General features: G+C 42.4%; 1 protein-coding gene across 4 annotated transcripts in view; it reads left to right on the forward strand.

Moving 5' to 3' along the window:
• The window catches only part of LOC128891820 (ubiquitin carboxyl-terminal hydrolase 48-like), a 57,892-nt gene extending 51,812 nt beyond the window's left edge, over positions 1-6,080 (forward strand). For all 4 annotated transcript variants that reach the window (XM_054151651.1, XM_054151652.1, XM_054151655.1 and 1 more), the window contains 2 exons: positions 601-685; positions 5,336-6,080. In XM_054151651.1, the coding sequence (XP_054007626.1) occupies positions 601-685; positions 5,336-5,358 (108 nt within the window). In that variant the 3' untranslated portion in view covers positions 5,359-6,080. The remainder of the gene's footprint in view (positions 1-600; positions 686-5,335) is intronic.
• Positions 6,081-13,229: the final 7,149 nt, after the last annotated feature.

Genomic DNA, 13,229 nt, shown 5'->3' on the forward strand with positions numbered 1-13,229 from the left:
ATCAGCGGATAATATCATCATTGATATTTTTCCCAGACCTCCTCGATTTATTGCGTTGTTGTTAGTTTGTATTCTCATAGCGGAATGGTCGAATTTTTAATGTAACCACTCATTTTTAATAATCACCTTTTAATGACTCGACTTGGAAAAGAGTTAAGTTTTTTTTTTAGCGACTTATACATAAGTATTTTGTATTGTTACAAACATCTGACGATGCACGAGGGCGAATCAAGGGATTCACGTGGCTCCAGTTCCATGTGGATCCTCGTGATCCCACGTGCGATCCACGAAGACGCGTGGGAAGACGATCGTACGAACGTCGACAGCTGTTCACACATGTCCTTTATGTGCATCGCTAAATATCCGTGGCTCTTTTGCTCTCTTTTGATAGCACTTTTCAACGAGGATCGTGAGATTTTGTGAGGAAGATACAATTATGTACTCGCAAACCCTATTCTAATTTACTTCGATACGAACAAAATATTATACGTATTCTGTTTAAATAGTATTTTTCACCCACGCACAAACAATGACAATCTTTTTTCTAAAAGATCGAAGATATGTCGAAGATGATCAAAGGATATTTTCGTCTGCTTTCAGATCGACACGCCGATAGAAAACGAGGCTGACGTCACGGCGGACGCGAACAATCCCGAGGTCACCTCACCGGAAAAGGGTTTCAAGGGTAAGTAAATGACCCCTTCGAAATTATACCATACTCGTCCAAACACTGATTACCATGCAACGTATCGCCCCGTAGAGAATCCTCGCTTTACACGCTTTAAAAACCATCCATTCGCTCTAGTTCGCGTATCTCTGTATAATTTCACCCGATTTCACGGAATTGTTTCTATAGAATTTACAATTCAACGTTCGAGGCTCCTTCGTTCGTCGAATTTTTAGGCTTCACAGCTGGAGCACTTGGTACACGTTATTGGTCAGCTCTATATAGAAACGCTTTGGAATTACTGGTTAAAATTAACGCCAGTCTACATTAGGAAGTTGCAAGCAAATATTTATGGTATACAGTGATAAGTGGAGCAAATAATTGTTGAGGATGAGTTTTTATTGTGTTTCAAAAAACACGAAGCCATTTCACACGGCAATCTTCATCGACATCCAGCACCTCTGTACGCCGTAAAAAATTCTAAGGAAAAAAGTGCATCCACTCACCGAAAGACAGCGTTTGCTCGTCCACGAGAATCGGATGCCGTGGAATCAAGTGTTCCCGGCAGCGCGGTGCTCGAATTAAGTCGGCCGCGTTCAGACGCTCGTACAGATCTTGAACGAAACCAATCCACTTAACTCTCATCCCCAAGAAACCCAGCCCTTCCTCCGCCAGGGAAGAAGGAAGGTCGCCGAGGTTTTGTTCTCGAACAAAAATCTGACAAATATGCCGCGATTTACCGAAGAATGGAGGCGAAGTGCAGCCACCCGCCCCTTTCTCCACCCCAAGAGATCCACAATCCCCTCCAGGCCGTTTCTCCGTGGCCGTGGAGGGCGGCGAGCAAAGGGTGACTCTTAAATTACTTAGACCCGAACAAAACGTAACAAATGACGGCGAATCGGGCCACTTATGCGATATTGGCCCATCACTGGCACCCACGTATATTGATACGTCGCATTAGGGCTGCCAAACCACCACCACCTCTCGACGTCTTCGTACGTGTCACTGCGAGGGTGAGAATTTTGCGTGGCGTTTTTGCGCTTCTCGACGGAATTCCGTGGCCCTTGACGGTGTAATTCATCGTTTCTTGTCTTGCATTTCTGTTTGGTTGACCATTAGACTTGAATTACATTTTCTTCGCAGACATTCTTGTTTTTTAAGGAAAAACAATTTCTTTTCCAAAAGATCGTTCCAAATTTTGTTAAAAAAGAGAATGTAACGAAACAAGAACGGGATTCAAGTATCTATTTCTCGTTTGTTTCTTGATTTCTATTGCTACCGCTGTTAGTTTTACTTCTAAAGTATCTTTCACTTTTCGAATTCTTCTTTCTTCGCGCAAAAGTATTTCCGGTGAACACTCGGAGTGTTTCTCACGGGGTTGGAGGCTGTCGTCCTTCTCAAGGGGTAGTCCTCTCTCGTTTCGGGACTTGGCTTTCGGTTATTAATGGTTTTCGCGAACTCGGTTCATTAAGGAGGAGCTCACGAAACTCCGCGGCACATTCATGAGAAAGCCACCCCTCCACCCGGGGGGTGAACGTGTCAGAAACGGTGGTCGTGCTCGAAATTAGCAACGTATATTATTTTCAAGAGCCGCGCTGTAACTTCCTCGACCCTTTAACTCCGTTGAATCCGAGCAGACTCGATATTTTGTCGGACGATGGCTTCTTTCGACCACAGAAATAATTAATGGAAAGTGTCCTCGGTGTTCTCTGAACCGTTCAATGTTTCTCGTTATTCTTAGAATTCTTTAACCGTGATGAGAGTGCAATTTCTATTTTTTATTTCAGTAAAGTTGTAGACGAAGCAAGTGTTACGCTGCTCATTAATCACGTACCACGATCTATTGCATTAATATTCAAACAAATCTTGAAAATTTCATAGAGTACTAATTGAATGCATAGATTGTGATCTACAAGAATTTGGAATTTAACATGAAACGCGGAGCTAAAATGTCCCCAAAAAGAATGAGACTCATTCCCGATCCTGTTGACGGTTCGCGGATCCCGAAGAGCCCTTTCAAAGCAGCGCCGTATCAATTTTCCCCCTACCTCGAGCCTTTTTGTCAGCCGCTAGAATTACACGCGCTATTATCGCAAAAAGCTCAACGCAGATAAGAAGCGGGATCCGCGCGCGAGCGGTCCGCCGCTCGCGGAAAGTAAGAGATGAAGACATTATCGTGATCGTTGGCCGCGCGTTTAAGAGTCGCAAGAACGCAAAGGAGACGCTGAGGGAATGAGAGGATGCACCTGTTCACCGTTGCGCTAACAAGGACCGCGACCCAGCGCGCAAAGGCGACGCCAATCCTTTGGAAAATATTTTCTTCGATAACAATACCCAGACTTTTCGTATTTGCGATTACTGTTGTTTGAAATTTCTCAGTCTCAAATTGATACCATTTTCTATATCATGTACTGAAACGTTTGGGCGAAAAAATGATGTTTTGGTAACCTCGACGCGCGAAGTAAGGGCCAGCGATAGGAAACGGAAGTAGAGAAACGAAGGATGGAAACGATTGTCCTTGGGAGCTGTAGCGGTGTTTGTAGCTACAGTTACGGGTATAGCAACCCCGAGGTACCCGAGCTAAAGGGGGGCCAGTGGGTCCCGATTGATGAGATGTAAGAGATACTGCAAACAGTATTCAAATAATGCAGGAGTCATGTAAGACGATGATAAGAAGAATGAAAATAAGCTAGTAATAAGTAAGCAGTAGCGTAATAACTTTGTATAATAAGTTACGCACTTTAAATAAACGAACGAACGAACGATGGAAACGATAGCATCGAAATTGATGAGAACGTCTCAGGCTAAAGGCCTTGGCCCCCGGTTTTCCGTGGCGCTTTTGTCTCCGCTTTCGTTTCGGCTGACTATGACAAATAATTGCCGAAGCTTAACATAAGCCAGAGGCGGTATACTTAGCTAATAGCAAAAAAGAGGGGAGAATTGAGGGAAGTTTTACGTGTACGCGGCCGTAGTCCTCTTTCCGCTCCGCGTGCCACACAATCGCAAGAAATCCCTAGGAAAAACTATCACACGTCGAGACTGTAACGATTATTAAAGCGACAGTGAACTGTCTGATCTTCTATTTTAGAAAGTTCTGAACTCTTAAACAATGCTATTTATGATACAATTTATTTGCGATACATTGTTTGAATATTAATCGAATACTTTCTACCTTAGATCTTTAACAATATATTTTCTTAATATTAATGGAACATTCTTTAAACCCTTTGCAGTATATTTTATGAATTATAATGGAACTTTCATTTCAAATTATAAGACTTTGCACCCTTATAAATAACTCACTGACTAGATTACTTTGAGCGTGGCTCATCGCCCCGAACCGATACCACGGCTTAAAAACCAGCAAACCTTTTAAAACAAGAACACCAGGAACAAAGTCGGTCTGCGAGGAAACGCAACGAAGCCATTCAGAGTGCTCGTGAAAATGCTCGGGGCCCGTTCTGAACGACATAATAATCAACCGGCACCCGAAGATTGCGAAGAGCACTGGTTCCCCGATCGCAGATCCTCTTTCTACCTAACTTATACTTATTATTGCATTATCTTCCCGGCCTAGAATGCCGCGAGACGAGGAGACGAGAAGACTGAAAAAGTCCCGAAGGGAGATGCCCGTCCCGTGAACCCGAGGCGCGTAATCTGCGAGACCATTCGATCGGTAAATGCTTAAACCAACCTTCGTCGGTTTCTCTGAATAGAAAATCTACTTCACCATGGATTAAAACAAAGAAACCTCCTCTCTTTTCCATTGTTAACGCATTCCCATCTATGTTTTTCATTTTCAGATGTTCAAGAAATCCTGCTTTTAAACATTTTTCCTATCACTTTGACTATCCTATTCTTTCCAGCTTTCAATGTCCAGGACATCGTTACCACTCTCTCAAATAGCTATCCATAGTACTGAATTCATTTCGAATAATACAGCATCATAACACTGACCAACACGAGTTAAAAGATTAATCTAGAAAAGTCTGAATAAAATGATCAAGAGTACCAAAACGTCAAAGACGTTTTTTTCCTGTTGGGATGGGCCACCTGGTGCCTCCTTTTCGATTAGAAAATCTTTTCTGGACAATCCTTTTTCGCGTTGTTCAAGCATCCCAGGCAAAACCTTTCCCTCGATCGGGTCTTTTTTCCTGCAGTATCGCGAGAAAGGATTCCGCGGTCGAGGACAAAAGAACAGCCTGGAGAAAGAATGGAGTCTCCGTTGTTTCCTGCTCGCTGGAAAAACATTTCGGAAAAGTCACTCGACCGCGAAGCGCATTTCATTCGATTCCGTGGCTACCAGACTAGATCCGTACACACACATAAGTTGTTCGTGAAAGAAGGGACCCTTCATAAAACAATAGAAGCAAACTTGGTGCGGCTCGTTCGTCGGAAGAAAGTCTCCTTTGACAAAAACTATTATACGCGGAGCAAGAACTAGTATATGTAGCAAAACTGAACAGAGAAAGTATTTTTGGTTATTTAAGTAATTCACGATAGAGGAACATTGACGAGTGTCGTTGCTTTGCTATGGTCGCAGGAAATTTTGTAATATTCAAAATATGGTTTTACATTGGTCACTCCATTTCCTTTCCATTACAGTTCCTTTCAGTCGCTGTTTGTCTGGCGTACCATCCCTGTTAACAATGTTTCTCATTGTTCTAGGGACGGAATTGGTGCCGAGCTGATTTGCATCATCGAGGATCAGGGGATAGCCAATTACCGTGTGGCGGGACGTTCAATAATGATAGTCGATTAAATATAAAATATTTTTGTACACGAGTTATAATATTCTATATATAATATATACATATATATATATATATATAATACGTATAATATGTATGTACAGGGAGCGGCCGAATAACATGTACTAGCGGACACGAGGTGGTGTTCCTTATGAAAAAATAAAAACAAAATGTACAAGAAAACTTTTTCATTTGAAGCTTAGTTTTTCAGAAAATCGAGTTTGAAAATCTTATTCGTACGTATGCTTATAAACAATGTCTACCTATCATTTAAAAGTTATTGAGTTCAAGAAAAAATACACACAAGACTTTTAACGAACAACATTTTATTTTATCAATTACGCAATCTAGCCGTAACAGCATACGTAATAGCATGAACAAATTTTATTCCATATTTTGTTCTTATTTTTTGATAAGGAACCACCTCGTGCCCGCTAGTACATGTTATTCGGCCACACCCTGTATATTATATTATACGAGCTAATTAGCATACGTCATCGAGGACAAGAAATTGGGAAGATAGTGTATTGTTTTCTCTTAATTATTGCTATTATTATTGATAGTATAACTAATATTACTATGACTATTATTATTATTGTTATTATTATTATTAATTATTATTATTAATTATTATTATTATTATTATTATTATTATTATTATTACTATTATTATTATTATTATTATTTTACGCACAGATTGGAGTCGAAGAGAGCTGTAAGTAGATAATGGCGACAATGTAACCCAAAGACAATTCGATGTTTCTTTTGCACACTTCGCGAAGAATTTCAACAATTTAACGAGATGTATCTGAAGGAATGGTTCGAGGAAAAAAGGACAAGGCTGATATTTTTTTCTTGAAATGAAATGGATAATCTTCGTTAGTGAAAATATAGTTTTTCTACTTTCTAGTGGCGATATCTTCGGAAATCTTTTAGAAATTAAATATCTGGTTGAAAAACTAAATAAATTTTTTATATATGTTTAAGGGAGGAAACATATTCGTGGCTGAGGCATTGCGAATATTCAATGAAGTTATTATTATTATTTCTCAAATTTTTTCTTTATTTGCATGACTTGTATGTGCTTTCATAGGAATGCAGCTATTTTCCTTTTTTAAGTGGAAGAGAGAGAAAAATGAAGAGTCACTTTTCTAAGAGACTTCTGAACGATCCATAATAGTTAATATTGCATTTGTAATAAAAGTGTTGCTACGCTGATGAAACGAAATATTAACACTTTGACTTCGGGGCGATTTGGTGTTACAACTCTTTCGGATAATTACTATTTTTCAAAGAAATTTCGAGAGAAAGGAGTATATTATTTTTTTATACAATAATTTACATCTTTTGATATGCAGTCATCGGTGCTTCGCATCTTTTTATGAAGAAATAAATATATGCCACTCTTCTCACGGTAATAACATACTTGAGCCAAAGCGTTAATTAACATTTTTTAAACTGCATCATGAATTTTTACGAACCATCCCTTCCATTATATGCTTTGATAAAAAAATAAACAAACTAAGAAATATGGGAAGTTCGAGAGTAAATCTATTCTGTCTTTAACAAGGTGCTGATAGGATATTATTATTGTAACACTTTTGAGAGATTTTATTCGAGCTAGAGATCCACCAACGCGTGCTGATTTTTACACTTGCATACACGTAGGGAACGGCACATATGTGTACGCAGGTGTGTGTGTGTGTGCGTGTGCGTGTGTTTGTATGCAAGAATATACTGGTGCCAACACGCGACAACTGTGCCGCGTATTTGTACATTACACGAATAATTTTTACGTACTTGAATTGAACAATTTATACGACTGACATTTGCTAAAATAATTTCGGTTCGCTCTGTGAGTTCGAAGCGCAGTTATCTTAAAATGTCACTGTTAATACGTAGAGAATGGTTGCAAGTGCGTTGCAAAGGATCTAGGAATCTTAGAAATAATTTTACTCCTCGTCGTAGAAATTGAAAATAAAAGGCACAGTAGTACTGACTTCCCATTTTCTATTATTTAACTCTTTATCTATCAGAAGTGTATTCCTAGGATTTTCAATTTCAGCTTCAGCTTCAATTTTAGCTCGATCTAAAAAAAAAAACAGAGGTTAGTATACAGGTTGAACATTGTTTGACAAGGCTGGGGGCGTTTCAATTATTTATGGTGAATGTTTACGAGACATGCGTTGAACGAATAGCTGGAAAGAAGGACGAGGTGCTTTTCGTCAAGATTAAGACTCGCATGCGGGTCGTTCGTAACACAAATTACGGAAAAAGCTTGATTGCCTGGCATTTGTAAGGATTAGAAAGAAACGAAAAAAAGGGGATCAAGCGCGAGGAAATCTGGCGCACCCCGAAATAATCTGACTTCCTCGAAATGGAATCTCGGATGTTCAGGTCAAAAGAAGTTAAATATTTTCGAATTCGTTCAGAAGGATTCCATGGAAAAACTGATACAAGATAACAATTTCAGTTTCATTGTGAGTTACTGTCACGATACTGTGAAGAATTTACAAAAATATTGTGATGGAGCAGAATAAGATTTTTGTTACTTTGGTTAAGTTTTACACTTGACACAGAGAGGGTATAGCGATTGACCCTATTCCCGAAAATTGGTAGCTGTTTAATTGATTAAGCCCCGTCGGAAACTCTAGGCGTTCCAACGATTTACAACCAAGTTTAATTATGCGGTAGCAAAGTTTAATGTAGTTAGGTCCATTGAACTGCCGGGCAAGATTGTTTTACGAAGTAAATGAGGCTATGATGACTCGAGGCTTCGGGACCACCTAGAAACCAGCCGTAGTCCTACCAGGCTCGCCTTTAAACTCCTCGACAACTAATTAACGTGCAACACACGACGCCCCCTACGTTCCATCCTTTCGCTTCGATCCTATTGTTGAGCCAAGAACAGAGTCTGTCAGTTTTTGGCGGGCTCTCCACACTTTCTTCTTAATTCTGCGTTAAGTTTCGACCTAGCAAAGAACAGTCGACTTGATCCCTAAAAGAAACACGATTATATCTATTGATCCATGTATTTTAATTTAGAAGAACTTTGTGAAGTCGATTCGGAATGCAGCTGGACTTGCTTCGGATTTGATGTTGCTCGAATAAAATATGGAGTGAAAGAGGTTATAGTTGATGTTTACGAAGCAGGTGTTCAACGATTAACCGCCAAGTAGGACGAGGTGCTTCCTTTCACACTACTCATATGCACACCCTTAACAGAAAAGGAGTCTAACAAGAGAAGCAACCATAAGAGACAGTAAGAGGAAGATAGGGAGAGATACGCGATATATCCGCGCTACAAATGAAACAGTCACACCCCACCTCCCTCGCAACGAGAGATCTCCTTTCATTTGTCATCTCAGCTTTGCGTTTGACTCGCCAGTTTCTCCCCCATTGTCTGCCCGCGCAGAGATAGTTTTGTCCTTCGCAAGAACCGCGCGAAGATCACCAGAGAACGATGTTCCAATGATGGAAGATCGTCCTTTGGGAAAGTCTCGAGATCGACTGTTTTCCAGGTTTGTTCGATGGATCATCTTCGCGACCTTGGCTTCTGGGGACACGAAGTTGTTCCTCAAGGTCGGAAAGATGGCCAACACTTTCTTGTCAGTTCCCTGCGTTTTCTTTCAGGCTCTCCTCGAGGTCCTGTCTCTTTTTTCCATAGGACTCCTTTCTCCACCAGTTTCTGTTTTCTTTCCTGTGGGAGTGCTTTTTGCTGAACGTTGCAGACCGAGGAGCTTCCTTGGTCCTAGGGGTGTCTTCCGAAAAACTCCAGAGGATCTGGCGAGTTGAAGGTTTTTGGAGGATCTACGGTGGATTTGGATCGGTAGGTAGGTAGGAGAACTTGAAACCTGATTGTTTTTCAGGAGTTGAGTTTTAAATTAGAATTCAGTTTGTCATCCCAAAATCGAATGAAAACGAAATAACGTAATAAGGAATGCGCCAGAGGAAAAGCAAAAGGAAAGAAAACCGTTGGTAAAAATCTAACGATCGAGTTTCCTCGGCCCTCAGCGAGCATTCCGTAGTAGTTGGCCGTAAACGGCGCTGACTTCGACCGGGGCAGGAACATGTTAATTAGCGGTAATTAAAGCGCGCTCGTCGACCACTATCCACCGTGCATCGGACGCTTCTGCGTTTCCTCGACGTGGTTTACCTGTTACCTGGAATCCCCTTCGTTTCCTACGTAGACACGCTCTCCCGCAGGACACGCGGGCATAATTAATTTGCCCGCTTCGCGGCTCGCTCGTCGAGGCAATCCTCGCGGATAATTAACGAGGGGATCGTAATTATTGGGTCACTTCGCTGGTCCCTGTGTACTTTTATAACTCGTTGGCGTTACGTGGATGTACGGGGTTGTCCTTCGGGTTGACGCCTGCCTGTGACAGGGGCATGTGGGTGGAATTTTTTAGAGGAACAGTGGAGACTGAATATAGGTCTACGATAACACTTACATGGAGTCACTGTTTCTTCTTTTAATACATTCCTCTATGGCACTTAACTTTTTGAAATTAAACAGAAAAAACCAACAAATTTTCCAAGGATTTTTGCCGTATCCCGCCGCGCGTCTCGGTCGTGTCCTGCGAGAAGAGCACGCGAAACCGCAGATGGCGCTTAACGCGTCAGGGAAAAAGGAGCATAAGAAGGACAAATACAGAGAAACGCATAAACGAGACACAGTCGTTAACCGGGGATGGGTAGAGCAATTCCAGGTTGGAGCGAACAATAAGAAATCATACGAGCCGTCCTCGGCGCGGTGCTCGCGCTATATAACCCGAGCGGCTGCCATATTTCTTCCATTCCACGAATCCCGTGGACGTTGATAACCGATCGATTAATTCGAGCCAGAGTCCCACGTCCATCGCCTACGGTCCCCGATCTCCTGCGCCCCCTTCTTTTTTCCGCAGTGTTCCGGGGCCTCCTCCTTAAGTCGGATCGCAGCAAGATGGCCGCGGGGCCCCCGGTAAATAAGCGACTGTCATCTGACGCCCGCAAAAACCGGATACACCGCGCCAGAGAGACTGGTCTCCGTTCTTCCTCTTCTCTCATCTTCCTTTCTCGCCCCTCTGCGCGTCTCTCCCTTTCTCAATCTTTCTATTCTCTCTCTCTCTCTCTCTCTCTCTCTCTACCTTTATTCCCTTTCAGTTTCGCCCATTCCCTCCCCTCCGGCAGCGTCTCTATCTGTTCTTCATTTTGTCTCCGTTTCTTTTCTTCTTCGCTCACGGCGTCCTCCGCCTCTTCCTGCCGCGTGTTCCGTCGCGATACACCCGAGGATTAATTACAAAAAATCCGCGGCGACGCGAATTGGAAACGTCGTTCCACGAACCACGGCCCCGGAAAGAGAGAGGGTTCGGCGGGGACACCGCGGACGGGGAAGACTTTTTGGCCACCCCGCCGGAAGACGGCCCCAATAAGCGATCGATTATCCCGGCGAACAGGTAGCAGGGTTCAACGACGACAGCTGCCCGCCGCGGCAACTTTCGCTACCGTCGTTCCACGCTGAAATCGAAATCGTTGGTATTCGGGGCGGATTTTTCGGCTGCCCCCTATGCGTCGCTTATTCCAATTGTAACTCGAGCGATCGTTTAACCCTCTATGGGATCCATTGTAGTATCAATTAATTTTTAAATAGATACGCGACGAAGAGATGAGATTAGCCATTCCAAGTGTTAACAATCTTAATTTGAGAATTTGACAATCTTATATTGCTTGTAACATTTCAGATGAAATTGTACCACCTCGTGCCCCATTCTCAGTAATTATCTTAATCGATAAACAAAAGGAAGTCTTATTCTTAGAGTACATTCCTCCTTCCAATGTTACCCATTCACTGAATAATTTCCTGTAAACTTCGCAAAAGTATTTCCCTCAACTCATGAAAATTTCACTTCGTTAAATTGTGTCGTTGAAATACATTGCACTCCCACTGCTAAAAGTTATGGCTGATCACATTTGCAACGTCCCATTCGCTCTTTCAGATCGAACGAAATCTGGAATCGCAGAGCCTCGAACTCGACCGGGGGGTTCTCTCGCGGAACCGACGTATTAATTCACGATTGGCGAATTAGAAATGGTAATCGACGTTAAGAGGAACGCGTGTAGGGGGTGGTGGGTAGTTTTTGTCGAGCGAAGGACTGCCGGCACTCGACTCAAATTAGTTCCTCGCTGCATGAACGTCCGCGGGACCGGAGGTGGACCCAAACGTCGAAAAGGGACGGATTGAGAGACGGTTCGTGGGAAAGAGAGAGATTGAACGAGATCGAGGGAGAAAGCAGTGTCGGCGAGAGGGAGAGAGAGGGTGAAATAAGTGGGAGGGAGCGGCCTCCAGGAACATCACAAAGCACCCGGCAAAGAGCGTCTCCTCGTCGCTCTGCCTTTTGCTTTATTTCACTTCGTTTTTAATTCCTCCCAATTCCACTGTCAAGATCCACTCGCCGCCACGAAAAACCGAGAGGACTCGGCCCTCTTACCTCTTTTCTATCTCTTCCACCCCTCTCCGCCCTTCTCAGTTAATCGTTAGACGAACCAGTCGCGATAGAATCTGGAAACGCTGTTATCGCGTCGTGTGAACATCCTCAGGAATCTTCAGAAAAATTCTCCAAGTACTAAGGAGATACAGATACCTATGAGTTTTTAATATTCTTTAATTTCTTTGGATTTGGAGAATTTTCTAAAAGTGTTATTATTCTTTTGGAGTATTTACAAGTGCTTGTAATTTAATCAATTTTAGGGATGATGTCTTTTCAAGGATTTTATTTCCTAGTTGTGCGAAGTAGTCCTCGGGATTTCTTATGGTTCCTCGTGGTCGGTGCCCTCCCTGGTGGATTTTATTGAAATATTTGCTACAAGATCGCAGGATATTTTTCAGCCACGCAAAACGTTCCGTTCCGAAACAGGAAACGCCGCGAAATTTATGAAGTCGGGCGAAATCGACTGCTGTTTCCCTTTCACGAGCACCACAGACTTTGCTAATGTCATTATAATGGCCCGCCAAGACATTCGACCATTTGTCTCGAAATTGCCGAAAAATAAAGGATCGTCCACTGCGTAGTGTGCTTTCTTTGAAACGAGATTCTCGTGGAATTCTCTTCTCCCAACTCGAGGAACTGATGTTCCTCGACGTACGCTTTGGATCGAACCGATTCTAATTACCACCCTCTTCGAACACGTACACTCCAATCTGGTGTAAATAAACCATCTTCCTTCCAAACTCACCTATTTCACAGGAACAAATTCATAAAAATATACATTTAAGAATCCACTTCGAGATTTAACAAAATTATGATTTCTCTAACAAACAAAGGGAAGGAGGTTCCCAATTATTTTTCACATTGTGTTGGAGTCTAACACAGGATTCGCTAATGTGGTCCGATCGAGCTGTTTATTATATAGTCACTGGGCATTAACAAGTAGACTTGCTCATACCATATCGAGCCTGCGATTTTGTATGCTCGCGAGCGAAGGATCGGACGTTGTTAAATTAATAAATATGTAAGCGATTCTAGGATCCCAGTCATGCCTTCAATACGTCGTTGATGGACGTCCTGTCGCAGGATCCTCTGGCACGCGGCGAAAAACAATTCTTCTCGGCCGAGACGATTTTCGAGCGCGTTTATTGACCGCCTGCTGGGTTTTCGATCGTTTATTTTTTGCCGGCACCATTACTTTCACTGCTGTTTTTTTATAAATTCTTTGGCGTCGCATCCACTCCTATATATGGTTATTAAGCATCTCTGTTAAGTCCCTTGTGAGTTTCAATTCGACTTTTATCGAGTAATATTCGTACTTACTGTCGGTGCTTCGTGCTCCTG

This window comes from Hylaeus anthracinus, unplaced genomic scaffold (genome assembly GCF_026225885.1).
Source record: "Hylaeus anthracinus isolate JK02 unplaced genomic scaffold, UHH_iyHylAnth1.0_haploid 12002, whole genome shotgun sequence".
NCBI classification, from domain to species: domain Eukaryota; kingdom Metazoa; phylum Arthropoda; class Insecta; order Hymenoptera; family Colletidae; genus Hylaeus; species Hylaeus anthracinus.